Source organism: Lutra lutra, chromosome 2 (assembly GCF_902655055.1).
Source record: "Lutra lutra chromosome 2, mLutLut1.2, whole genome shotgun sequence".
NCBI classification, from domain to species: Eukaryota; Metazoa; Chordata; class Mammalia; order Carnivora; family Mustelidae; genus Lutra; species Lutra lutra.
Window position 1 is genome coordinate 85,335,656 of NC_062279.1, and position 26,582 is coordinate 85,362,237.

At 45.5% G+C, this 26,582-nt stretch overlaps 1 protein-coding gene across 2 annotated transcripts in view; it reads right to left on the bottom strand.

The window, feature by feature from the left end:
- Positions 1 to 11,153: 11,153 nt before the first annotated feature.
- TMEM131L (transmembrane 131 like) overlaps positions 11,154 to 26,582 on the bottom strand; it is a 157,485-nt gene continuing 142,056 nt past the window's right edge. For both annotated transcript variants that reach the window (XM_047717860.1, XM_047717859.1), the window contains 9 exons: positions 23,683 to 23,807; positions 21,809 to 21,975; positions 20,556 to 20,738; positions 17,827 to 17,905; positions 16,588 to 16,670; positions 15,816 to 15,936; positions 14,690 to 14,781; positions 12,245 to 12,384; positions 11,154 to 11,564 (listed from right to left, as the gene is read on the bottom strand). In XM_047717860.1, coding sequence (XP_047573816.1) covers positions 11,289 to 11,564; positions 12,245 to 12,384; positions 14,690 to 14,781; positions 15,816 to 15,936; positions 16,588 to 16,670; positions 17,827 to 17,905; positions 20,556 to 20,738; positions 21,809 to 21,975; positions 23,683 to 23,807 — 1,266 coding nt within the window. In that variant the 3' untranslated portion in view covers positions 11,154 to 11,288. The remainder of the gene's footprint in view (positions 11,565 to 12,244; positions 12,385 to 14,689; positions 14,782 to 15,815; positions 15,937 to 16,587; positions 16,671 to 17,826; positions 17,906 to 20,555; positions 20,739 to 21,808; positions 21,976 to 23,682; positions 23,808 to 26,582) is intronic.

Below are 26,582 nucleotides of genomic sequence, written 5' to 3' on the forward strand. Positions count from 1 at the left end.
CAGATGGGTTTCCTTGCAGTAAGAGCAAAGTGTCCTCAGGGCCGCATCTTGCTGGAGGTACTAGGGGAAAATCTGTTCCTGTGCCTTCTCTGCCTTCCAGAGGCCACTGCATTCCGTGGCTCCTGCCTCTCTCCTCCATCTTCAAAGCCGGCTGCACTGCCCCTCCAGCTCTCTAGGACTCAGACTCCTCGGCCTCCTCTCACTTATAAAGACACTGGTGATTACCTTGGGCCTACCCAGATAATCCAGAATGATCTCCCCACCTCAAAACCAGTTGATTAGCCCCCTTAATTCCATTGGCAGCAACCTTCATTCCTCTTTGCCCTGCAGCATAATATGTTCACAGCTTCCAGGGGTGAAGTTGTGGACATCTTTGGGGGACCGTATTTCTACCACAAGTTGTGCAGAAAAGAATCCAGAAATTTGATAGTTGATAGAGAGAAGTCACCTTGCGATAGAACATTTACCACAAAACATCCATGTGTCTGATTTCTGGCTGCCTCCTCATCTCTTGCATTTCTCAGGAGAATTTTAACTACCATCATAGAATAAATATTTATAATATGTTTATGAAGTTGCCTATGAGAGAAACGGCTCTACGCCAAATTGAGGCCTGTCCTCATGACACACATTTTGAGGTTCATATTTAAAACACCGGATTCCACTAAGTGACTTCAAATACATTATGCAGCCTAAATTGTACGTCAGACCATTCCAGACATGTTTGGTGAAAATACTGACAGCCATTTTCTCATGACATAGGTTAAGACCAGTGGAAATTTTGCTTTGTTGATATGGATTAAGAAACACTCATTTTGTATGATCCTATTTTTTGCTTTAGTATAAAGTTAATTCTACCATGGATCAAATACTGTCAGCTTGGTGCCTAATGCACCTTGGAATTCGATCATAATCCTGTGACAAAGTTTAACTGCTATAGCCATTCCAATACATGTGATAAGTATATGTAATGCATTTATATGTGTGTATCTTTTATGTAATGAATTTGTTATGGGCAGCTATCTCTCTTTTAAGCAAAAAAAAGTTCCTTCCCATTTTTTCATTCATATCTATTGCATGCCCACTATGTGCTAAGCAATGATGCTGAAGAAATACACGTGAGCAGAACAAAACTCTCCACCCTCGTGAGCTCAATTCTTGTCAGGAAGAGGAGGAGACCACCATGGCAGGCTATGGCTTCACTAGGTCCTCCACTCAGGCTCTTATCCAGATGAAATCCAGGTACCGACTAGGGCTCTCATCACAAGCTAAACTGGGAAAAAATTCACCTCCATGATCCCTCCTGGTTTCAGCCAAATTCATTTACTTACGTTTTGAGTTGAGGTTTCAGCTTCTTGCTTGGGGTCATTGCTGGCTCCTAGACTAAGCCACCTGCAGTTTCTCACCACTTGGGCTTCTCCAACATGACCCCTTACTTTATGACAGCTTTCCCCTTCAAAGACAGCAACAGAGAGAGTTTGCTAGCAAGATGGAGTCTTATACAAAGTAACTTATTTATGAGAGTGACAGACATCCCATCACCTTCACCATATTCTATTGGTTACAAGTAAGTCATGGGTCCCCCTACACTTGGCAGGAGGATATTATATAAAGGCATAAACACTAGGATTTAGGGATCATGGGGACTACTTTAGGGTCTACCTGCCATATCCTGGGACAGAGGCCCTATTAGAGCTCCTCTTAGAAATTGGCACATTGTCAACTTTGCCCACCTTCTATGGCCAAAACTAGACATTAGGCCAAGCCTGATGATGGGACAAAGAAGTATAGTCTGCCCACAGAGAGGTGCTGTGCACCCCAGGGGAGATAGTGGATGGGATCTACCCTGTGTCCAGTTGAAATCAGTCTGGTCTGAGACCTCTTAGCAGGTGGTCAGCATAGACTGAAAGTGAAAGTTACAGCTGAGTGTGGCATCCTCTAGAGAGGGAGAGAAGGCGGCCCAGGGCCCAGTCTTATTGTCATTCACTCACAGGGGAATAAGAAGGCCAGGGGAGGAGTTTGAAAAGGAGGAGTAATGGGGAGCAGAGGAAAACCTCCAGTGGGAGAATTTATAGTAGGAGAGGTTCAAAAAGGAGGGCTGGTCTGTAGGGTCAGATCTCATGAAGAAGTAGAGAATCCACTGCCTTGATGAGAGATGTCAAGTCCCACTGGGGATATCTTAGAGTCATTGACTTCCTGGTTCAGGTCATCAGCATATGGCAATGTGAACAGCAAAGAAATAGCTACAACTCAGGGGCACCTGGGTGGCTCAGTTTGTTGAGAGTCCGACTCTTGGTTTTTGGCTCAGATCATGATTCAGGGCTGTGGGGTTGAGCCCCATGTCCGGCTCCCCATTTAGCAGAGTGTCTCTCTCACCCTTTGCCCCTCACCTCTCCTCCCTCCCTAATAAATAAATATGGAACACCTGTGTGGCTCAGTCAGTTAGGCATCCAACTTTTGGTTTAGCTCAGGTCATGATCTCAGGGTGGTGGAACTGAGCTCTGCATTGGATTCCCCACTGGGTGGAGAGTCTGTTTCTCTCGTGCTCTCCCTCTGTCCCTCCCCTTGCCTGTGTGCACTGGCTCTCTCCCTGTCTCCCTCTAAAATAAATTAATAAATAATCAATCTTCTAAAAAAATAGCTACAGCTCAGCTTCCATCTTCTGCTTCTCAGACACATCCCGCTCTGCTGTGTACACGTAAATGTCCTGTCACTCAGCATTGAACTTTCATGAAGTACCTTCTCCAGGCCAGGCACTGGACTGAGCGTTTTGGTCAAGAGGAGAAAGAGGTGTGATTCAGGAAGGGACTCAAGTTATCAGGACCTAGGCCCAAAGCAGAAGGCCCCATGGGAAAACTGTCCAAGGGAGCAAGGAGTCCTGCCCCACACCTGAGGTCCTGCTCAGTGGCTGAGGACCAACACAAACCAGCCTGGGCCTCTCCCTATTTGAAGATTCCTTCATGGTGCCTGCGTGTTAGGCCAGCTCCTCTCACAGGAATGACTGAAGAATAAAAGGAAACAAAGCAGCAGTATATAAACTTCTGATTTTAGCAACAAGGTGGGGTTATGACTCCGTTTATTCTCTTAGCTACAAAAGACACAGCCAAGTCTTACCCAGCTGACTCACAGCTGCTGGCTCATCTGGCTTTCATGCCACATTAAAGGGCCTGTTGGCCATGTTTTCCCTTTGCAATGACCAACTATCCCAGTTCCTTCAGGACTATCTTGGTTTTAGATCCTGGGCCACTGGGAAGGCTGATCACTCGCCATCATCTCTTCTAGTAGAATCTGCAATGAACTACAAGGTACTGGTGAGGTAAAAACCTGGATTTCAAGTTAACACATCAGGTAGACCCAACCTCAGATCCATTTGTGTGCTCTGGGACTTCCAAGCTGTGTGATCTTAGAGAAATTACTCTTTATTTTAAAATGTAAATAATAGGGGCGTCTGGGTGGCTCAGTGGGTTAAAGCCTCTGCCTTCAGCTCAGGTCATGATCCCAGGGTCCTGGGATCGAGCCCCGCATCGGGCTCTCTGCTCGGCGGGGAGCCTGCTTCCTCCAATCTTTCTCTCTGCCTACTTGTGATTTCTGTCAAATAAATAAATAAAAATCTTTTTAAAAAAAATGTAAATAATATTTGCCTCATGGGTTCGTTAGAAAGTTCTCACCTCACTTTGCTCCGTGACACTGGCCACCACTTTCTTCCCCCAACACAGAGAGCCCACCCTCCCACTTTGCACTTCCTGTTCCCTCTGTCTGGAAGGCATATTCTCAGATGGGCTCTTTCTTGTCATTCAGGTCTCTGCTGAACTGTTACCTCTTCCCGAGGTCTTCCCTGACCACTCACTCAGGAGGAACTCCCAATGCTCCAGGGGGCTTGTCTTGCACCTATTTGATTTCCTCCCTAGTGCTGAACACAATTGGGAATTGTCTTGTTTATGAATATGGTTGGAGCCTTCTAAAATGGCTTTCCCAAATCCCCATTTGCTGATATTCATGTCCTTGTGTCATCCCTCTGCCTGAGTGTGGACAGGACCTAGGGACTTGCTTCTAGCAAATGGAATACAGCAAAGTGACGGGACGTCACTTCTGAGCTTATGTTCTAAAAGACGTTAATTCCCACCCCCGCACCCCAGCCACTTGCTTGCTCTGATGAAGCTGCCCAAATGGAGAGCAGGATGTGGCCAAACACTGAAGCAGCCAGTAGCCAACTACCAGCAAGAAACCACACCAATGGGCTTGGAAGCAAGTTCTCCCTCAGCGGAGCCTTAATGTGACTGCTGTCCTGGCCAGCACCCTGCCTGTGGCCCCTGAGAAACTGTGAGGCAGAAGTCCCAACCTAAGCCACAGAAACTGTGAGGTAGTAAATGTTGTCACTAAATTCTGGGGTGCACCAATAAATAATTAATACATGATAATAATTAATACACAGATGTATTGTTTATTTCCTCCTCTGGAGTGTCTGTCTGCACCCTGGCGAAATGGACCATGCCTACCTTGTTCACTTGGGTATGTCCAGAGCAAAACACAAAATATGGCCCATGTGAGATGCTCGATTTCATTGAATGAGCAGACCAAGAGGTCACAGGCTATCTACAGAGTGTACCAGGGCTAATGAAATAAAAACATCATAAGTGATGTTGCGACTACTTAAATGTGAGGAGGGCTAGGAAAACAGAGAGATGCTGGGCTGACTTATCTTGAACTATCGAGTCCGTAGGCCCCTACTGTATGCGGACATATTGAACAAATAAGTTTGTCAGTGAACAAACTGAGGCAGAAGTTTGTGTTAGCTGTAGACTGTAAGTGGTAGCTTGGTATTGACACAAGGAGCATGAAATGCCAGTATTTTGTCTAATAGGCACTTAGAAATAATTGTAGCCTTTGAAGTGAGAAAAACAGAATAGTGTGTATATCCCATTTTTTAAACACACACACACAAAAGTTTGGAAGGAAACATACCAAAATGTTAAGTGCTTCTTGGTGGGTGGTCGGATTATTATGATTTTCTTTTTTTTTCTTTTTTCCTTTTGATTAAGCATATTTTCTACAGAAAGGACAACCAACAACAGTATTTCCGCTTCAAAAGCAGGGAAATGATGGATTTAAAAATCAGTCTCATGTAAGTCATTAAAGATACAGAGATGAAGGTTATAACCCAGTGAGGAGAGGAGGGAGGACAGTGGTTGCTGAGGGCATCATCCCACCTCATTTTGAAAGCAAAACTTCTGCTTGGGTAGGAACACAAACATCTGGTCCTGGCTATCATGGTATGGCCACCGTCCACATTGCCGAGCTCACTCTGGCCCATCCTGACAGCCATTTTGCTCTGAAACATTTCTCCACCTGCCTCTCAAGTCCCTTTCCTGCTACCACACCAGCCTAGCCTTTATTTTTCTCACACCCACAGCTTTCACAGCCCCTGGAGGCGGCCTCACCTGCAACCCCTACAGAGAGGCTGCCCCCCACCCCGCGTCATTCCCAGTGTCATTGCCAGTGTCCTTCCCTGCGACCTCCTCAGAGCAGCCTTCATGAGAAACCAGGGCCTTTAAGACAGCTCCCGCCTTTCTCCTAGCCCCCAGCAGAACCTGATTAGACTTCCACTTCCCATCAGGAAGCCAACATTTTACCACAGTGTTAACTACAACCTCTTTTTCAAAGTTCTACTTTGAATTAATCCGGCAATGACCCCTTTCATGGCTCCCAAGATTTTGGGGCATTCAAGTTAGTAGGGTAAAGTGTTTGTTTGTTTGAAGAGCTCCTCAGTAGTTGACATACATTTGTGCCCATTACTAAAATTTACATTTTTCTGAAATAAAAGCCAGGTAGGGAGCACACACCGTTCTTTGGAACCAGGTCAGCCTCCTGGCCTGGCACAATGATGCCCATTCGCTATGGTCAGCATCAGCTCCCCCCAACCCCAATATGGAAGCCTGGAGGGGTGGGTACTGGGCACCACAGGCATTTAGGCCCCTATACCCCCACCCCACCATGTCGGACCATGTGACCAGATCCCACCAATGGACTGTGAGAAGTGAAGCTGGGTGAGTTGCCCCTGGCCCGCACACGGGAGAGTGGGCTGAGTCGTCCCAGCGCTCTCTTGCAGGGTGGACATGAGGGAGTCCTCTTGTGGGGACAGCAGAGCAGCCTGAATGAGAGTCACACAAGAGGGCCTTTGACCTGCAGGGTCATCTGAACATGCGCAGGGATCGGTTACTGCTGCCTATAACTCAGCCTGTCCCAACGAATACCAACTCAGTTCTGAAATGTTACCCATTTTGATGTAATGAAATTTTCTGAAGGAAAGCAAGAGGGCAAACAAGTGGTTGGTTTGGCTTCTGCAGCACTGTGGATTGAGAACACGATGGACTGGGGAGCCTGGCCTGACCCAGGACTACTTGCACCTTTTCTTTTACTATGGAATCGTAGCCTGAGGGGTCCCTTTCCACTCTGGTGGGGAAGCCCACTGAGCCTGAGGCCGCCCTGCTCAGTTCGTTTCTTCCATCATTTTCAAGATTTTAAGTAAGTTCTACATCTACAGGGAAGGCATACACATCCGACTGGCCAGATGAGGGGATACTGGGCAAAGTTTTCAATTACTAAATTACTAAATTTCTAAAGTAAGAGTTTCCCTTTATAAGTCATGAGTACATTCTACATCCATAAATAATACATTCTATTTTACTGACATCTTCTCTGTACTCTAGGAGGAGGATTAAATGGCTCAAATATCTAAGTCACACAGAAGTTATTCTGAAATGTTAATTTGAGTGTGTATAAGTATTATGTATATTTTAACAGTTGTATTTTAAAGGTAACTTTTATAATACTTGTCTAGTATTTCAATTCATCATAATCAGACTGCCTTGCATTTTGTATATTGGCTATACAAGTATTTAAAGACAATCTTACGTGCCTTTAATCGTAGCCCACGTAATTACCACATACCTCACTTTATAGGATTTTTATTAGGAAATGCTTAGTGAAAGTTTCACTTTGCCTTTGCCTTAAAATTATATCCTTTTATAGCATGATGTAACTTTTATTAAGACTTTAGCATTTGTTTTTAATATGCTTACTTTTCCCCATAGTTAAATACTTTCCCTTCAGATTTAATTAAAATTTTGGGAGATAGACTAATAGTAACATGGTTATAATAGACAATACAAAAAAAAATTAAAAAAAAAAATTACTCACAAACCCATTCACCAGATGGCACACCATTCTCTCCAAGTCCATATTCTGCTATATACAACTATCATGTTCATAATGTATAAAATATCCATATTCATAAGTAAACAACTATCCATAGTCATGCTGTATATAACTTTGTATCCTACTTCTTTCACTGCCTGTCATTGTCTTACATTTTTAGAGGTTTCCTAGAATTCTAACATCTGTACTGTAATTTAAAGATTCCTGAGAATTTATTTCCAACTCTTCACTGTTCTAAACACTGTAATCTCACACATCACTTGTGACAGGCAGAAAAATGGCCCCCCACCAAATAAGTCTACATCCTACACCCTGGAACCTGTAAAAACAGTTAGGACTTTGAAGACGGGATAAATGAAGGACCTTGAAATGGGAGATGATCTGGGTGGGCCCAATCTAATCACATGGATTCCGAAATTAGGAGAATCTTTTCCGGTTAAGCTCATATTAGAGATGTGACAATGGAAGCAGTTACCAGAGAGATGCTACATTGCCGGCTTTGAAGATGGAGAAGGGGGCCACGAGCAGAGGAACGTGGGTGGCCTCAAGAAGCTGGAGAGGTCAAGGGAGAAGGCCGATTCTCTCCTAGAGCCTCCACATGGGAATAAATACAGTGACACCAACATGCTTTTATACTGGTGAGACTTGTGTTGGATTTCTGACCTACAACACTGTAAGATGATAAATTTGTGTTGTTTTAAGCAACTAAGTTTGTGGGAATTTATTTTTTAAAGACTTTATTTGACAGAGAGAGAGAGAGAGAAACAGTGGGAGAGGGAAGAGAAGCAGGAGTGGGAGAGGGGAAAGTAGGCTTCCCGCTGAGCAGGGGGCCCGATGTGGGGCTCGATCCTAGAACCCCAGGGTCATGACCCGAGCTGAAGGCAGACGCTTAACCAACTGAGCTACCCAGGTGCCCCAAGTCTGTGGGAATTTTTAATGGCAGCAAGAGAAAACTAACATCTGATTTTTGTGCACATCTTTTACTATTTTTGTAGGAGCCGATTCCTAGAAGAGTCTTCAAGTTCCCTGATATACATTGCCAACAATTTTATAATCACATCAGCAACATGAAACATGCCTGCCTCACTTGCCCCATCAACCCTCAGACTTCATTTCCTATGCATCCTATTGTTTCATTGAAATTGACAATAGTAATTATACCAAATAATTGCAGCCAGCCAAGGGTTTACTATCTAAACACTCATTTAATCCTCACAACTACTCTAGGAGGTATGTTACCACTGTTATCCCCATCTTACAGAAGAGAAAACTAAGGCATGGAGGAGCTAAGAATGTGGTGAAGTTGGAATTAGACCCCAGGAAGCCTGGCCCCAAAGGTCCGGCTCTTTGGTGAGCTCTCCATTCAAACTGAGGTCCTGGAAGGCAGGGTCAGTCTACCCCTCTACCTCCTTGATTACTCAAGTGATTATCAAGTCTTCCCCAGTGTTACTGTAATCCGGGGTGACAACAGTGGTCATGAAGAGCTCTTGGCACGGAGATTGACATCTCAAAGTTCACTCATATGTGAAGAATTGTGGTAACATTTTCTCCTCCGTTGGCAGATTTGCTGGTGGCCCTCGCTTCTCTCTCAACCACAGAAGAACTGGATTATTCTTTATTTTTTATTTTTTTTAAAGATTTTATTTATTTATTTGACAGAGAGAGATCACAAGTAGGCAGAGAGGCCGGCAGAGAGAGAGGGAAGCAGGCTCTCTGCCGAGCAAAGAGCCTGATGTGGGGCTCGATCCCAGGATCCAGAGATCATGACCTGAGCTGAAGGCAGAGGCTTAACCCACTGAGCCACCCAGGTGCCCCTGGATTATTCTTTATTAAGACTCACTCCAACTGCCAGATAATTGTAAGCCCTCTTCCCCCTATTCCTTTACACTCCCTACTATATACCAGATCCTGTAACAGGTGCTAGAGACAACAGGGAACCAGACAAGTGGGGAAAGCTATCTTGGGTCTGATGCTATGACACAGACCCTTAGCTGAGTCAGGAGTCCAAGCCATGATGCCCATGGTAGAACAAAGCTAGAGAAAGCCACGCCCCTTCCATTAGGGGCACACCCCTGAGTTGGCTTCTCATGCTTGTGCACATGTCACTCAGCCATTGATTTTGGTCTTAGGGCTAAAGATAATCTTCCAGTCAAAATGAAGACTTACACTTTTTCCTCATATGGAGTGAAATAAAAGCTTACTTTGGTTTCTCACATTTTCCTGATGGAGAATTGGGGGATGGATGAAAGTAGAAAAATAAAGTAGATCAGCAATCACACTGAACAGAATGTACTTTTAACATCTCCCACCCTCTCCCCTGACAGTTTTGAATTTGATTCTGAAAATGCTTTGGGGCTTTTCATCAATCTCAATTATTTTGTATGTAGGAAAATAAGACTTAATGCAAAACTTCCCATTTTAATCATTTTGAAGCGTGCAAGTCAGTGGCACGAAGGATGTCCATGTTGTCGTGCAACTGTCACCACCATCCATCCAACGTTTTAATCTTCCCCAACGGAAAGTGTACACATGAAACAACAACCCCCCACCCCCTCCCTTCAGCCCCAGTCTGTGAATCCCCATCCTACTGTCTCTGTGAATCTGACCACCCTACAAACCTCATTCAAGAAGAATCAGACGGTAGCTGTCTTGTGACCAGCTTAGTTCACTGAGGGTCGAGTGTTCATGGTCCCTCCACGTTATGGCATGGATCAGAATCGTCTTCCTTTTTGAGGTTGAATATCCCATTCTGTGTATATATCATGTTTTGATTTTCCATCTGTCAATGAACAATTAGGTTGTTCTTACCTTTCAGCTATTGTAAACAATGTGGCTATGGACACGGGTATGTAAACATTTCTCTAAGTCCTTGCTTTCTATTCTTTTGGGTATATACCTAGAATCCAAATTATTTTAACATTATTCACCATTGGGGATGGGAGGTCTGCTTTACCCAAATTAGGATTTGAACTTGGCCACCTGAGTAGTCTCTGGCAACTGTGCATGCCGGGAAGCAGTCTCATGGAAGGGCAGTCCCAGGTCTGCAGTACGCCTGCCCTCCTTGTCCCAGCCCTCCCCCACCACACTCCTCCCCACCCCCGCCCTGGCAGCCATGGCCAAGAGAAATCCAAAGCCAGCATACCCAGCACTCCACTCGAAACACTCTCCTACTAAATTTCCAATAAAGACAAAATGAAAAATCACAAGTTTTTATTAAAAGTTAAAAATGTTTCCAAAGTTTACACATGCACACAGGCTCTTTCATCATCTTACGGATTTCTAAAATCACCGACAAGCAGATACACACTGGTCTGGCAAACCTGCTTTGGTTACCTAACTCTCCTGTTGTTGCATTTGGAGAAAGCCTGCTCACTCAGGGGGGAAGCGAACACTTACCAGAATGTGCCCGCTGCTGCTGTTGCCCCCACACTGGCAGGACGGAGGGGAGGGAACATTCTCGCTCTGCTGAACAGGCAAGGCAGTGCTTGGTTCTCTGCTTCGCCCAGCTGCCATGACCACTGGGCCTGGAAAGAGCCACCGTCCACCCAGAGCAGGGTCTGTCCGGGCAGTGGAGCAAGCTGCTCAGCGGGCATCCCAATCTGGCTGCGTGGTGCAGTCCGTGGAGAACTTGAAGCCACATCTTGATGGCTCGAGCACTGGGTCAGTTCGATCAGAATCTCTGGGAATGTCACCAGATAAATGTTATTTTGGAAGTTCCCCGGGGGTGGGGGAAGGATTCTGATGCCCAAGGAGGGAGAACCATAGCAGTCCCTCCGTTCTCAACTCTTACCTTCTTAGAAGTCCCCCTTTTCCCAATTTAAAACATTTGGCATATCTGACACCCTTCTTGAGTTATGAAGAAATTATGACATATGGATGCTGAAGTTCCTACCAGTGACTTGTAATGGTCAAAAAAAAAAAAAAATAGAGCACCCAGATTTCATTAAAAAAATTTATTTTCATATAAAAGTGCCAAAATATCCACCAATTTCATAATCTATCTCAACAACCAGTTTATGCTAGTAATCAAACACAAGCCTCTTTATTCACATTGTTTAAAAATCAAATTCTTTTCACACATTCCCACAGTAGCTTGAGTCTCTAGACAGTGGGAAGCTTGCATTCCTGTTTGCCGTGGTAGTCCATATGTCCAGGTTCATATAGGCACGAAACGGATTAAACCCTGGGTAGTATTCCTTGCACATGACAGCTTGGTTTTCCATGTGAGTCGAATGTTCCGTGGTGGGACTGATGGGGCAGCAACTTTCATATACGTCACTTTGTGGGGCCCAGATGGAACCAAAAAGTCCAGACATTGGAGACAAGCTTCGGGTGCTTGTGAGGTAGGGCTGAGGTGTACATGAGGAGGGGGAAAAAGAGAAATTTTTAGAAATTTTAGAAAGGCAACATCAAAGTTGGACACCACAGTGCTACCCATCCAAGTCACTGGGAAGTCATTAAACTATTCTCAACCCTCTGGGTTGCCTCAAAGCCATTTTTCTCAGAGTGTTGTGAAATCTTCATCTTCCTAGATAAACTTATTTTCATCCCAAGAAAGAACCCTTAGGTCAAATGCCCTTCATCTGTAAAACATGTCTTGAGTGGATGCCAGAGTGAGGAGGCACGGGGCTCCTGGGTGCTGACAGGCAGGAAGCCCTCATGACCCACTCATGGACCGGTGAGTGACCCTCTCTGAGCACAGAGGAAAATGTCAACAGGACCACAGAGACACAGCTGGGTCACAGAGGGCTTCCCAGCCCCAATTCAATTTTATCAACCCATTATTGCTCCTCCGTGACCTCTGGGTGGCGTTTCTCTTCAGGGCGGCTAGACAACCCCATGTCTGCGAGCCCCCACCTGTCTTGACTATGCCTAAGGCTCTTTCAGAGGCTGGCTGGCCTGGCTTTTGGGATTTAAAGGACACAAGCCAGGCTTTGGCGGATCTGAACCTGACCCTGAAGTAAAGTGAGACCAGGATTAAAGAAGGACCAGAAAGAACTTGGAGCTGCCCCAGGGTCACAGCACTGACCGGAGAATTGAGGAGACCTGCGTGTCCCCAGGCAGTCGGCATGTTGGGCGGGGGGCTCCAGGTAGATGGAGAGCTGTGATCCATAAAGTCTGTCTGAATTTCGGCAGGACAAGGGAAGCCATTGGGGTAATTCATGTTTTCTACAAAAAGTGGAAGACAACACAGGTAAACATTTTTACGGTGAGATCTGAATTCTCACGCTCAGGCCAAAAGTTTTCAAGGCCTTCCCATACCTCTGAGGTAAAGACCAGTGTAGTTTACACTGTCATTCTCAAGGTTAAACTATTTAGCAGATAAGATAGGCTACCTGGGAAGCCCTCAGGAAGGAAGGTCCTTCCTCTGGGCTTGATGTTCTGTATTTGACGATTTGACGACAGGCTTTCTAATCAAGACTCCTGAGCACTGGACCTGTGTCAGGATTCTTACTAGCCCTTAACATTTGCTTTTATTACCTGTTGGGCCGACCTCAGCTTCCTGCAACATACACTGTATGGATACCAGAGCAATATGAAACCAGCACTTCTTAGCTAAGTAGGAAGGTATAGCTGTCCCTGCTTTAGCCACGGGAGATATGTTCCAGGACCCCCAGCGGATGTCTGAAGCCGCGGACCCTCCTGAACCCTATGTACGTTATGTTTTCTTTCTATACATAAATACCTGGGGTAAAGTGCAATTTATAAAGTGGGCACAGGAAGAGATTAACTAATAAAATATAAAATAACAACACACTGTAACAGAAGTTATGGGAATGTGCCTTCCTTTTCTTTCCCTCTCAGAGTATCCTGTACCACACCCACCCTTCTTGGGATGCTGAGAGATAGTAAACTGCCTACATGAGGTGTGAGGGGAGGTGAAGGAAAGACCTTGTGACAGCGTCAGGCTACTAGAGACCTTCCGACAACATATGAGCAGGAGATTCATCTGTTGTGGAAGGCAGCTGACTGCGGTAACCAAAACCACAGAAAACACAACCTGGGGTTAACGGGGAGCTGCTGTGATACACAGGAGCCTCCCAAGCCCGGGGAGGAAGTCACCACAACACCCCTGTGGTTAGCATGGAGCAAGGCAGGTATCAGACTCCAGTGAGAGCCATCTCCTCAGGCCACTTAGAGCTTCCCTGAACAGGTAGCCCCACTATGAGAAACCGTGATCACTCTGTAATATATAAGAAGAACATTCTGCAGCTTATCAGGGAAATCTCACAGCTATTATTGTTTATCCTTACCGATGCTTGAGCCCAAGCACCAGCCATTCCCCCCAGTTCCCCTCCTGGCTCTTCACTCCATCTTTCTGCGGCACCACTCAGGGTCAGAAGAGTTGGACCCCACTGAGGAATAAGCACGTGTGTGTTTCCACTTCACACAGGACTTGTCTGCCTGGAAAGTATAGCAAACATCTAAAGCCTCAGCCTCCCGAAGGATAATTTACAATCTTAGGTCCCTGGAAATCCAAGGGACCCAGGTCTACCAAATCCAAAGGACGAAATAGATCGGGGTTGCTTGCAGAAACTCCCAGACAGCCGGGCTGAGAGGGCTTTGTGAGGCCATCTGAATTTCACACGGCAGGCTTGCACAACTGGACCCACATGAAGCTACTCGGCAGCTGCCTGTAAGGTCATTCTCAAAGGTTCTCCCTGTTAAAGGCGCATTCTTCTTTTTTTAAAAAATTCAATGTAATTAACATACAGTGTATGATTAGTTTCAGGGGGAGAATTTAGTGATTCACCAGCTGCACATAACACCCAGTGCTCATCACATCACACACTCTCCTTAATGCCATCACCCATTCACCCCATCCCCCCAGCGACTTCCCCTCCAGCAGCCCTCAGTTGGTTTCCTAGAGTTGAGTCTTCATGGTTTGTCTCTCTCTCTCTGATTTTGTCTTATTTTTCCTTCTCTTCCCCTATGCTCATCTGTTTTGTTTTTAAAGGTACATTCCTAGCAGACATAGGGCAACCAAAAATGAAGCTCATGAATATGGAGAATGGACTGGGTTCTCAGAGGCAGGGGTCAGGGGTGGAGGGGAGTGGGATGTATGCAAAATGGGCGAAGGTGCTCGAACAGTACAAACTCCCTGTGATAAGATGAGTCAGGACTGGAGATATAATGTAAGGTCGTGGTGAGCAGTTATTAACGATATCCTCTCATGTATTTGTAAAATGCTCTAAGAGAGACCTTAAAAGTTTTCCTCACAAGAGAGAACATTTGTGACCATGTTCGAGGATGGGTGATGACTAGACTAGACTGCAGCCGTTGCTTCCCAGTACGTACCAAAGGCCAATCATTATGTCATACACCTAAAACTAATACAACGTTCTGTGTCAATTACATCTAAGTCGCTTTAAGAAAGTACGTTCTTCTGCAGTTAATGCCTCAGGCCCACACGCTTCCTGCTTTGACTTTTCTGAGTAAAAGAACGGCATCAGATCGTTCAAGTAGCTTTTACCTTCCGGAAAGGCATTATAATCATTCAGTTCCAACGGACAGTACACGCTGGGGAACTGGCCTTCACAGGCTGCGCTCCAGTCAATGAAACTGCTATAAAACACAAGAGGTCTCGTTTCAGAAACAGGACGTCAAAAGACCGTGTAAAGAAAGAGGAAAACGATTTTGTGACCCAGCACCCTAATCACTGCTCCTCCCTCAGTTTTGGAAGAGAAAAGATGTATTTTCTTGAGTCATGGGATCAAAGACCTCCCGACCGACTAAACGCTCCCCACCAACAACTCAGCCTGGTAGGATGGACGGCTCAGGCGAGGAGCTTGCTTCCTTGGTCACCTGGGTGGGCTAACTCTAACCCAAGGCAGATCCAAGGCGGTGGCTTTTGGAGCACTCTGGGAGAGGACTGCACTACCCCGAGGCTCTTTGGCCAACACCTGCAGGTACTGCTCTAAAGTGCCCCACCCCCCAGCAGGGCCATTGTTTGTCCAGGGGGTGGAGGGGAACCACAACCATCAAGACTGATTCACAACAGATACTTTGATCACAGTTACAAACTAGAGTCTCATGACAGATAGAAAAGAGTAAATAACACGTAATAAAGGAACGAAAAAAGAAAACTTCAGATTCTGTGATGAGACAGAGATGCCAACATTTTCTCGCGTTCTCACTGCTGAACATCTTTGACTTCCGACAGCGAATTAAAGAAACGTCTCGAGTGGAAGGGCCTTTCAATACGCAAACTATCTGATCTTTCTTAATGTTTTAAATGTATTCATGATGGATGCCATGGAAAAGTGGAAAGCTCTGCTCCATCAGGTGGTAGGAATTGTGAGTGACTGCGTTTTCAAACCAGCCTCTATTAACAGACCATCTTTTCAGCTTGAGGAAAGTGATGATGTGCTCAACAGCTCTGTTCTTCTTTCCTTTCATGTTTCTCTCCCTCCTGCTTTGTTGTTTTCTAAGACATCACAGTGCAACTCCAAGAGGCAGATGGAGACATCCAGCTAAGGTGCACTGGGGAAGGAAGCCTGGCCCCCAGTTTTGTAAGGCCCACCTAACAGACTGAACTCCAATCCCCTCGGCAAGTCCTTGGGCTAAGCAAGGCAATGACAAGAGAAGGGAGTCCGTACCTATTATGCACGGGAGCTGGGCCCTGCATCACGCCAGGCACGCTGTTCTCCACAGCACAGTTGAAGCTGCTTGTCACACACACAGGCTGCGTGGGCCACAGGTCTCCAGCTGGGTAAAGACCTGAGGAAGAGAACAAGTCCTCTCAATCTACCCTCTTCCCTCCTCAGCCCGCATCCCATCCTTCCTACAACATTCCTTCTCTACTTCTAGAAAACACTTCCTGCAAGTCACCCACACATGCTGACCCATTTCTGCCTTTCCTGATCCCTTTTGGGATATACTTTCAGGATATACAGCAGGAAGATGGGGTCTAAGGAGAATGCCACTGGTCCACTGACAATTCAACCATAGCAAGTCCAAAATGTATCCAAAGAACGGCACAGAAGCCCATGCTCTCAAAGTCGGCTCCAAGATGGAGGGCAGTTTTCACATCTAGCAGAATTTATACATGCAAAAACAAGTGTATTAAAGCTCAATGATGCCATCGGGAGTAAGCACCAGGCTGATCTTGCCACAATCTCTGACCTTAGCCATGTGGGAAGCAGGCACTAGAAGAGACAGGAGATGTAAGAGCCTCGCCTACCAGGCAGAGGCAGTGCAGTCAGAGGCCCCTGATGACACGGGTCCTGAGGGCCGGTGCACGGAAGCCCAGTGACATGGCTTGGACCAGAGGGCCCAGCCCCTGCCCCCAACCTACTCGTCTCCACAAGCTCCCTGTCCTGCCATGTGGAGGAACCCCCGGCTGGTGTCTGGAGTGAGAGTCTGCCCTACCTTTATCTTCTTCAACACCTGTAGGCCCGGCAGGAAGGCTGGGACAGGGAGGTTCTGCATACTGTGGCAGATCATTCATGTTTCTGTGGAGAAAGCCAGAAAATGAAGATCTACGATTTCTTCTGTAAAAGGATGTACCAACTCTATTCAACCATGTCTTGAGTTTTACAGGAATTCTTCCGTCAAGAAACATAAATGCTAGAGACACAAAGGTACATGGCCAGAAAAGGGTTAAGGTTACCAAATTTCCAAGACCCAGCAAAGCCTGTTTTTAATAAACAACAAAATGAGTGTAACTGAGGCCCACCGCAGGTTCCCGTCTGCCCAGCACCAGCCGGCAGCTGGCGTCAGTCTTGAGTTAGCGTAGGTTCCCTGCTTGCAGACAGTCCACAGACTGCTTGCCTCGCCCCCTCTGCTGAACCTCCTTTTCCACACGTGCATCTATGTAATGGCAACGACAGCCCCCTGTCCTCTCACCATGTGACTGGAGCCCACGGAAATGTGAGCAGGTTCTCCCTCGAAAACCCTCTGCTTACTGCATCCCGTCCTCTTGTCCTGCTCAGTAAGAGCCACTTGTCTGTTCTGTCTGGTGGGCAGCAGCCATCACACAGTGGAGTCCTAACCACGTCAGGTCCTGGCTGGCTCCTGGAAAACGCCCTGCTTCATCAGGGCTCCATTTTATTTCAAGTCCCAGAGGAGAGGATGATGCCCATCCCTACAATAACTGCTGTTTCTCTTTCTGCTTTCAGGAATGAGATGGGTTCTTTTTTTTTTTTTCTCTTTTTAAGATTTTATTTATTTGTTATGAGAGAGAGCACAGGCACTCAAGCTAGGGGAGGGGCAGAGGAAGAAGGACAAGCAGACTCCCCGCTGAGCCCGAGCTTGGAGCCTCATGGAGCCCCAATGCGGAATTTGATCCTGAGACCCTGAGATCATGACCTGAGCCGAAGGCAGACGCTTTACCAACTGTGCCATCTAGGCCCCCCAGAAAGGGGATGTGTTCTAATGTGGCTATATCACTGGCAGCAATGGGGCTCCCAGAGGCATCTCCACAAGGAACATATGTACCCAGAAGGATCCCGCTTGCTGAATTATTAGCAAAATTGGAAGTCACTTTCTTTCATTCTTAAAAATCTTTCCTATTTCCACTGCTAACTAACTACAAAGCAGCAGCACAATGACAGAAAAAGCATTAAGTATATAAAACACACTGTCAAAAAAAGAGAGTAAGAAACTTACGTGGGATTACAGATGTTAGGAGAAAGATTCAAGGAGATGGGAGTTTCTGAAGAAAAGTCGTTTTGCGGAACACTGTCTCCTGTGTAAAAGCAAAAACAATTATCACAAGGTTTTTGTAAGTGTAATTCAACTGTACTATGTGTTAAAAGTGCACACTGCTAATATCACTAACCCCAAATGAGCGACTTCTCACTTCTGACTGATTTTCATATTCAGTAATTTCAGTTTTTTAAAAATCTTTATTTTATTTCTCTTTTCATTGAAAACTTACTAAAAACTCAACATTTAAATCTATGAGTTTCGGATTCACAGTGTTTTAATTGTGGAAAAAAGCTGAAACCATTAATATTATGTAAGTTTCTCATAGGGATTTTTCTGATAAAAGAGATCTTGCAATATAAATTGACCCCTGCAGTTTGTAAGTGACACTGTAGGAAGTCTATGGAAGTAAACATAAGTTTAGAGAAGAAACATGGAAGTCATCTGCAATCATGCTGCCGTTCAGCATGAGGTGTATTTCCTTACAAACTCTTTTGTGTGTACACATGTGTGGAAAGCTGGGGTCACGCTTCATACATACTTTGTCTTTACGGTCCCTTACACCATTAATTATACTGGGGACATTTTCCCGATAGTACATAACCTTCAGACAACTTACAAACTACACGTTAAGCCACTGTACAGCAACACCATCAATAATTATTATCATCTTGCTCCCGTTGGCCTTCCTCAAGCTAAAGCAGCACTTCTATTCTTTGTTACTGAGGACTGATTTTTAAAAACCTTGAGTTATGCTTTGTCTGGCAACCTTTGTCATCAGTGGTGGATGGAGCTGTGCTTGGTGTAGGCTGTGAAAACCAAGCTCCCTCAGGCCACATGCATCCCCGCTCTCACAGCACGTGGGCCTGCCTGCCTTCATCTGAGTCTGTGCGTGTCTCCTTGTGGGTGATGGCAGTGTCCTCCAGAGGGGGCAGGACTGCTGTGTTTCTTGGGCACCAATATCTTATCTTTTTGTGCCTAAAGCACAGTACCCAGTAATAAACAGTGCATATCAGTGATATTAAAATTTTATGGAGGATCATTAAGAAAACAATGTCTCAAAGTCTCCGGGGTGGGGGGGAAGCTGATAATGAAACACAGCCTGAAGACACACGTGGGTGCCTTGTGTAGGTTTTTATGGCTATTGTGCCCCGTCTCTCAGATAAGACCTTCTTTTATTGGTCTCACCACTGGGAGGAGACAGAGAAGAGAGACAGCCCCGAGGTTGCTGAAGGGAGCTGTTGGTGGCCTGAAGCAGCCTGTCTGGGGAGAAGGCAGGGTTTCTGGGTGGTGAGCAAACTGGGGTATGGAACAAGCTGCCAACCCCTCTGAGCCCAGGGCCACTGGCTCTCTCTCTCAAGGCTGTCTGGGAGCCATGCCAGTGTGACCGGCAAATGAAGGCCTCACACTTGTGAGCTTCTCAATCTCATCACCGTTTCCTCACACAAAGACTAAGTTTACTATTTTGAAAACAACAGTGAAAAGGAATGAACTCCATCTTTATATGGTCATGCAGGTTAAAAAAACACCCAGTGAAAGAAGCAAGACGCAGAATGATATACTGAAGTATGATTTCCTTTATGTAAGTCACAAACATTCCATACTCTGTTGATGGACGTATGCAGGTAAACAAAATATGGACTAAAAGAATACATGCCAAGTTCATGAGAGTGGACAGTGATTTTCTTGAGGAGGCCAAAGTGGGACAAACTATAAGGATTAAAAAAAAAAACAACCCAATGAATAGGTATTATAGAAGACCAATGAATCACAGACCTGTACCCATGAAACAAACAATACATTCTAGGTTAATTAATTGAATTTAAATTTTAAAAAATAAAAAAAGAGGGTAAATATAACAAAAGTAAGTTAATTCTTTGAATTTTCCCAAATCTTCAAATTTCTCAAAAATAAGAGAGGACATCAATGTTCATAGCAGCATTGTTCAAAGAGCTAAAATGTGGAAACACCCCAAGTGGTTATCAATAGATGAATGGATAATTTAAATGCTGCATGTACCTGCGATGGAATATTACTGGGCCTTAAAAAGAAATGACAGAGGAACCCTGAAGAAATTACACTAAGTGAAATGAGCCAGATACAAAAGGACAACCACTGTGTGATTCTACTTAGACAGCAGAGTAATCACTGGAGACAGGAAGACAGGAGCTAGGAAGTGGTGGAGAGGCTTCAGGGGCTGGGGGAGTGGGGACCGGATGGCCCTTATTTAAAGGTGTGGAGTCTGTCTGGGCTGATGAGAAGATCCAGGAATGGATGGTGGTGGTGGTTACACATCAGGAGTGCTCTGAACGCCACTGAATGGTACACTTAAAAATGGTAAATTCTGTTACAACTATTTTACCATAATAAAAATGTGCAAGTACTAAAACAAATGTGGATGTTCTTTGAACCAGTTCAAAGATAGACATGATGATGAAGATGACGACGACGACGACGACGATGATGATGATGATGATGATGATGATGGGATGCAGAGGGGAGAAAAAGGAAGGAGGAAAAAACAAGAGAGTGAATCAAATCCACAGCTAAGTCAATACTCCAGTCAGCGGTCCTGTGTGTGCTCCAGGCTTGGAAGGCAGATCCAGGCCTGGTACGGGGCTCAGGGGCAGGGCGGGAGGTGGCCAGTGGGGAGGGCTGCTTGGAGGGCCCGGGCAGCCCCTAGGACTCACCAGCTGGCAGGAAGTGTGGAGGGCCCACCGCAGGCTTCTTGTCCCCATCAGAGCTGCTGCTGCTCCAGCTGCCCCAGCTGCCCCGGCTGGCCCGCACACTGCCTGAGGAGCTGCCGCAGTCCGAGCTGGAGTCAGAGCAAGGCTTCTCCACACACTTCTTCCCAGGCTTCGGGTAGTAGCCCTCTGTAGGAAGGCAGAGACACACCACGTTCATTTAAACAATTTTCCTCTAGCTGCCATGTCTCCTCAAAGGAGAGAGGTGACATTATGACAGAGGTCACATTCAGCTTCGGGGTTGGCTCCCTCTGCTCATCCAGGGAGAAGGAAGAAGTTACCTGAGACCAATGAGGGGACCTGAAGGGACAGTGGGTGGTGAGCTCTGTGTACTCTGCCTAAGGGATGGACACTCCTACCTGTCCAGGGCTCAGGCCGTCCATATCAATGATAACCATGATTTAACGATAGTTCTGGAAATAAACACTCCAGGGAGGCAAACAGCTGCTCAACCAGATTGGATATTTATAGGTAATATCCCCCTTGCTTTTATGAAGATTTCCACGAAGAGCTTCCAAGTATTATTTATGTGTGGGTACAAAGAACTTCCAGTAAGACCAAAAAGGCACAGGTGTGTCAAAGGAATGAGTAAGAGGACAGAGAGAGAAATTCACTAACTCTGTCAGCTTGTGTGTCTGCCAGCCTGCTCGCACTGATGCAGACATGTGTCTGGAGACACAGGTGCTAGCCGGGAGGATGACAACTTCCCCACCACCTCCCCCACATGTACAGTCAGCTTCAATGGCCCTTGAGCCTCCCACCATTCTCTGCCCTACCTTGGACCTAGCTCTGGGGGCCCTCTACCTCCCACTCCCAGAGACACTGCCCAGCCGTTCTTGGGTCGGCCAGCAGCCTGGTCTATAGGAACCACCTGGCTCAGGTATGTGAGAAGAAAGTTCTTTCCTGGTCAACCCCTGAGAGTAAGCAAGCACTGTGCCTTCAGCACTCTGCATGGGGAGAGTGGAGAATGGCCAGGTTTTAGGGGAAGGAGGAGGTAGGAGGAGGCAACACTCGAGGCTATCCAGGTTCAAAACAATCTCAGGTTTCTAGTATCATCTTGACCGCTGTCCATTCGGGCTTCCATAAGCTAAGGTGCCTGTAAAATGATAATCTCCTCAACACCCACGGCTTTACACTGGATACTTCCTGGAGGAACAGAACTTCGACAGAAGCATTCACCGCTCGCTGTAGTTACATACCTGCCTCTCCCTGTGAAGCCGGTAAGCTGTTTCCAATGCCAGCATCTGGCTTACAGACTTCCCCAGGATTTTCCTGTATACACCAGTTTCTGACATTGATGTCACCGCTCAGCTCAGACCTTTCAAATTCACTACACACAAGTTTTAATTCACTCTGCTCAGAAGGCCTACAAGAATAAAAAAAGATCACATCCGAATGTTATCATCCATCCATCCTTGATATCCAGGAGACTTATCAGAGCTGAAAATATGAACCTAGAACAACTCAAGACCTCTTTTCTTAGGGTTTTGGGGGAGAAGACACTGAGTTAGGGATAAAAAAAAGACTAAGATTTTGCTGTTTTATTATTTTTTTTAAAGATTTTACTGAAGCTGCTGACTGTTCGCCAGCAGCGCATACAACATGACAACGCCGAATCACTGGCTCTCAGCTCTGGGCTGCAGCTGCCTCGGGACCTAGGTACAGCCCTGTGAGCAGCACCGTATGTGTTTCCCATGCGGTGGTCCTTGCCTCCACGTGGGCTGCGCTGCGGAGTCCTCTTCCCATGACAAGCATCACTGTAGCAAGGTGGGGCCCCCCCTTCCACAGAAAGATTTGGGGCCACTAGAGAACAGTTGGGCAGAAACACGTGCAAATACCTAGCTGAGCCTACAAGAAAGAAATCCCCAGATGACAGAACTCAAAAGGAGCAAAGTGAGGATGGAGGGACTACTCAGGAGGAAAGAGGCTTTCAAGCCCAGAGACTAGGTTTTAATTCCCTGATGAAGGACAGTCACACACAGGAGTCAGGGAGCCAGAACTGTTTTCCTAAATTAAACTATGGTTCTTGAAGGAGGCACTGTCAGTGCAAGAGACACCAAAAAAGCTCCATCTGTGGACTCAGGGAGGAAAAGGCAGGAGAAAGCATCTCTACTGGAGTCTCTCAACTTGGGCACATGTTGAGTGTTTAGAAGTCTAACCCAAGAAATCAAAATTCAGAGACTATACCCCAGGTATAGTCTGGGGATTTGAAGTCAAAATGTGTGCACTACTGGGGCGCCTGGGTGGCTCAGTCAGCTGAGCATCTGCCTTCGGCTCAGGTCATGATCTCAGGGCCCTGGGATGGAGCCTGGCACGGGCAGGGCTCCCTGATCAGCGGCGAGTCTGCTTCTTCCTTCTTCTGTGACTCCCCCCACTCCCCAGCCACCACTTGTGCTCTCTAATAAGTAAATAAAATCTTTAAAAAAAAATGTTGGTACTGCTAACCTGTTGAAAAAAAAATACAGGGGATTCCCGCATAAACACTACCCAGTGCCTTCATTTTACTGATAAGCAAACAAAAGCTCGGGGAGATTGAGTGACCTAAGGAAGCAAGGTTTCCAAAGGAGAATACCAATTCCAGCTTGTCCCTTACCAACTGTGTAAGAACCTAGCTTCTGCGGGACTGAACCTCAGGTTCTGGGAATGGTGACTCTTCTCTTTCACTACATGGGCGAGGGTAACGCGGGAAAGGGGAGGCCTGCCGGCACCCAGCTGATCTCACCCTCCCCTGCTGCAGGAACGTAGGAACGCTCCGGCCCTTCACGGGCCGGGTGAAAGCCGGGGCACAGAGGAGGCCTTGTGCTCTTTCTTTAAAACCTCCTAGAGCTTTGATTGTTTTTTTAAGGTTAAAAACACAAAAAAATCTATTCACTTTCAGGTAGTTAATAATATAAAGGAAAATATAACCAGAATACATATTAATTTTAATAACAGACTTTTTCATCAATATTCTATTCTCAGTATCCAACATCACCAAAATGAGACCAAAAGATAACAGCTAACAGTGTAAAATTATAGAATTAAAAAAAAAAAACAGAGGAACATTTTAAAGGGACTGTAAAAATGAACACACCTCAAGACCTGAGCAGCACCCCGTTTCTTGTTTTTTCTACACATTCGAGTTTTATTCCAACTTAAATTTTGTAAAGTTCCTTCTTTTTTCTCCTGAAGCTTCTTCTTCCTATAAGGATCTTCTTGCTACAGAAAAAAAAGAAACCTTAAATAAAGGTTTAAACTGACTAAATGTACATTTAAAAAACTTTTTTTTTTTTAAACTTTTGAAGACCAACTCTATACAAATTCAGAATGTTCCAACACTGGTGAAAATGGAGACATACATTTCTCAGTCTCCAGTCTGTTTTCATTCCCCTGCCTTCTCTACCTCTCTTTCCCAGCAAAAAGAACAATTGTTGCCTACAGAATTCCAAAGGGGGCTAAAAAGGAAAAACATCTGCTAGCAATTTAGGGTCAGCTTGCTGTTAACTTCGGCAGCAATGAATTCTCGGACTTCACCTGTTAATTTGGTATGTGCAATTCACATGAGTTACTATGGAAGAAAAGTCATGTAAAAACTCAATGGAGGGATAATTCGTCCAGTGCTGTTTTTATTTGTTTACGGAAAAACTTTTGGAGACAGCCGATATCCATTGAGTGCGTCAAATAGTTTAAGCTTTTGTAAATAAGAATGTGTTTGATGTTTTTTAAATGTGGTTTTGCAAATCTTAATTTAGCATGAAATACATATATATCTATCCATTCTATGTGTACACAAATTTTAAAAAATTACATATGTATATATTCATGCATATTTATACATACACACACACACACACACACATAATTGTTTTTTTAATTTGGGCCTTTTCCTTTTATGTTAGGCACAGTCTGTTAACTGGCCCAAGGGGAGGAGAAGTCCCCTGCCCAAGAGCGTTCTGAAGCAGCTCCTGCCTTGGAGTCCTCTTATACTCTCCATCGCTTCCTTCCACCCCTCTGCCCCTTTAAAGCTCAGGTACTGTTGTTGTGTGGGAGGTGGTACAGAGCTCACAAATGGAGACCCCGAAAATTGCATCCTTGGGGACCTCCCAGAAGCAAATCCCCCAACTCGGTGAGTATATTCCTACGGACCCTTAGGATTCACATTTCATAAAGAATAAAGCCCAGCTCATTTTACCTTCTCTTTTGAGAAGGTTGGTCCAAGAATCAGAGCTGGAAAATGCAGGATGTTCTAACATAAACTTGCCTGACACACATGACTTGGAAGAAGAAAAATAAGAGGTTTCAAATGCCTACATGTTACAGATCTGAGGTACCCAAAGCCTCAGGTATCTATTAAAGCAGGAGGCTTACTACAATACACACTAGACTGAAAATGAAATTGTACTGCACATGTGGCAGACTAATGGGATTTTCGTTTTTTCCTTAATACTCCTTTAGTTTCTCCCCCAGTATGTGTTAACTTTTTTCTGATTCTGAAGGTATTCTAAAAACAAGACAGGTTAAACACACAAAGCCCCATCTTACAGGATCTTAATGCTAACTGCTGAAGTTTGAGGCTCAACAAACACATTAATAACGTATGATCAGACATTCTCCAAAGTTAAACATTGGCTATCTACCACATTTATTCATATACTGGTCCTTGTGTATTTCCAGCTTTGGGAGAGAAAAGGATTCCCCTCTCCTGGGGCCAAGAAAGACTGTTCATCACAGAAGTCGTTGAGCCTTTCTGTCCCTCGAGAGTCACATACAAAGAAAGGATCTGTTTCTAAGAGGGGTCAGAGAAAGAGTGAACTGGTCAGCGGCCGCTATGACACTTGGCTGCCTCTCTCCGATCAGTCTGGTGAGAGATGCCATTCGGAGCAAACTAGAGGGACTACAGAGACGTGGAACACGGCGGTCCGAGGCATGGCTGCTGTCTCTGAATATGAGCCAGAGTAATTACCCCAAAAGTGCTCAGCACGCTGGACTCGGGTGTGTGGAATGACCGAGAAGCAACATCCATGAGCAAACAAAGTGGGGCACAGAAAAGAGTGTGGACAAAAGGGGGAAGAGACAGAGGACATATAGAGGAATGAAAAATGAATGAATGGCCTTTGTGTGTGTGTGTGTACGCACGTGCGTGTGGTAGGGAAAGCAAGGGAGGGAAGAACAGCAGTGAGGAAGAAGGGCCCCGGTTGGGCTCGAGGTGAACAGGCCAGCCCTGGATGTAGAGAAAGTGGGGCAGGGGGTAGGCAGGGGAGGACACCAGAGACTCAAAGCAAAAGACCGGTCAAGAAGTGAAAGGGAGAATAAAAGGAGACTCTGGCTCTTTGCTTTTTGGTGGAGAGGGAGTCTCACAGAAGGGGAGGCGGGCCCAATCAGGGGAAGAGCCCAGGGAGAGTTACAAGTAAGATTGGAGCTCTGAGGTCAAACAGCCTGGACTGAAGCTCACCCCACACTTTTTACTGGCTGTGCGATCTTGAGCAAGTCACTCAGCTTCTCTCTGCCTCCATTTCCTGCATCTTCTTCAATAGGCTGTTGTGAGAAGCAAACAACCTGACACAGAGCCAGCACTTTATAGAAGATGTCCTATTCTCACGTTATTGAATTACTTGAATTCGTGAAGTTCTCGGAAATCCCTGCTAGAAGGAACAGTTTCACTGATTACGCGGCGGTCAAATAAAAAGATTTCCTGAAACTTCAATAAAAGCAAACAAAGAAATCAAAGGAGAGAAATCACTGACTCCACAAAACATTCTTCGAGCTGCTGCACAGAAGCAACAGCAAATAAAAAATAAGAGGGAAGGGCAGACAAAGGAAAAAAACCACACACTCCTTCTAATAGGCAGTCAATACCGTGCCATATGTTCTGACAGAAAATAAGAAAAACACGGGCGACAGAAAAGTGGGCTGACATGACATGCAAATTTGCAAAAGAAATATAAAAGGCTAAAAACCATGAAGACTCCATCCAAAATATTTAATAATAAAGTA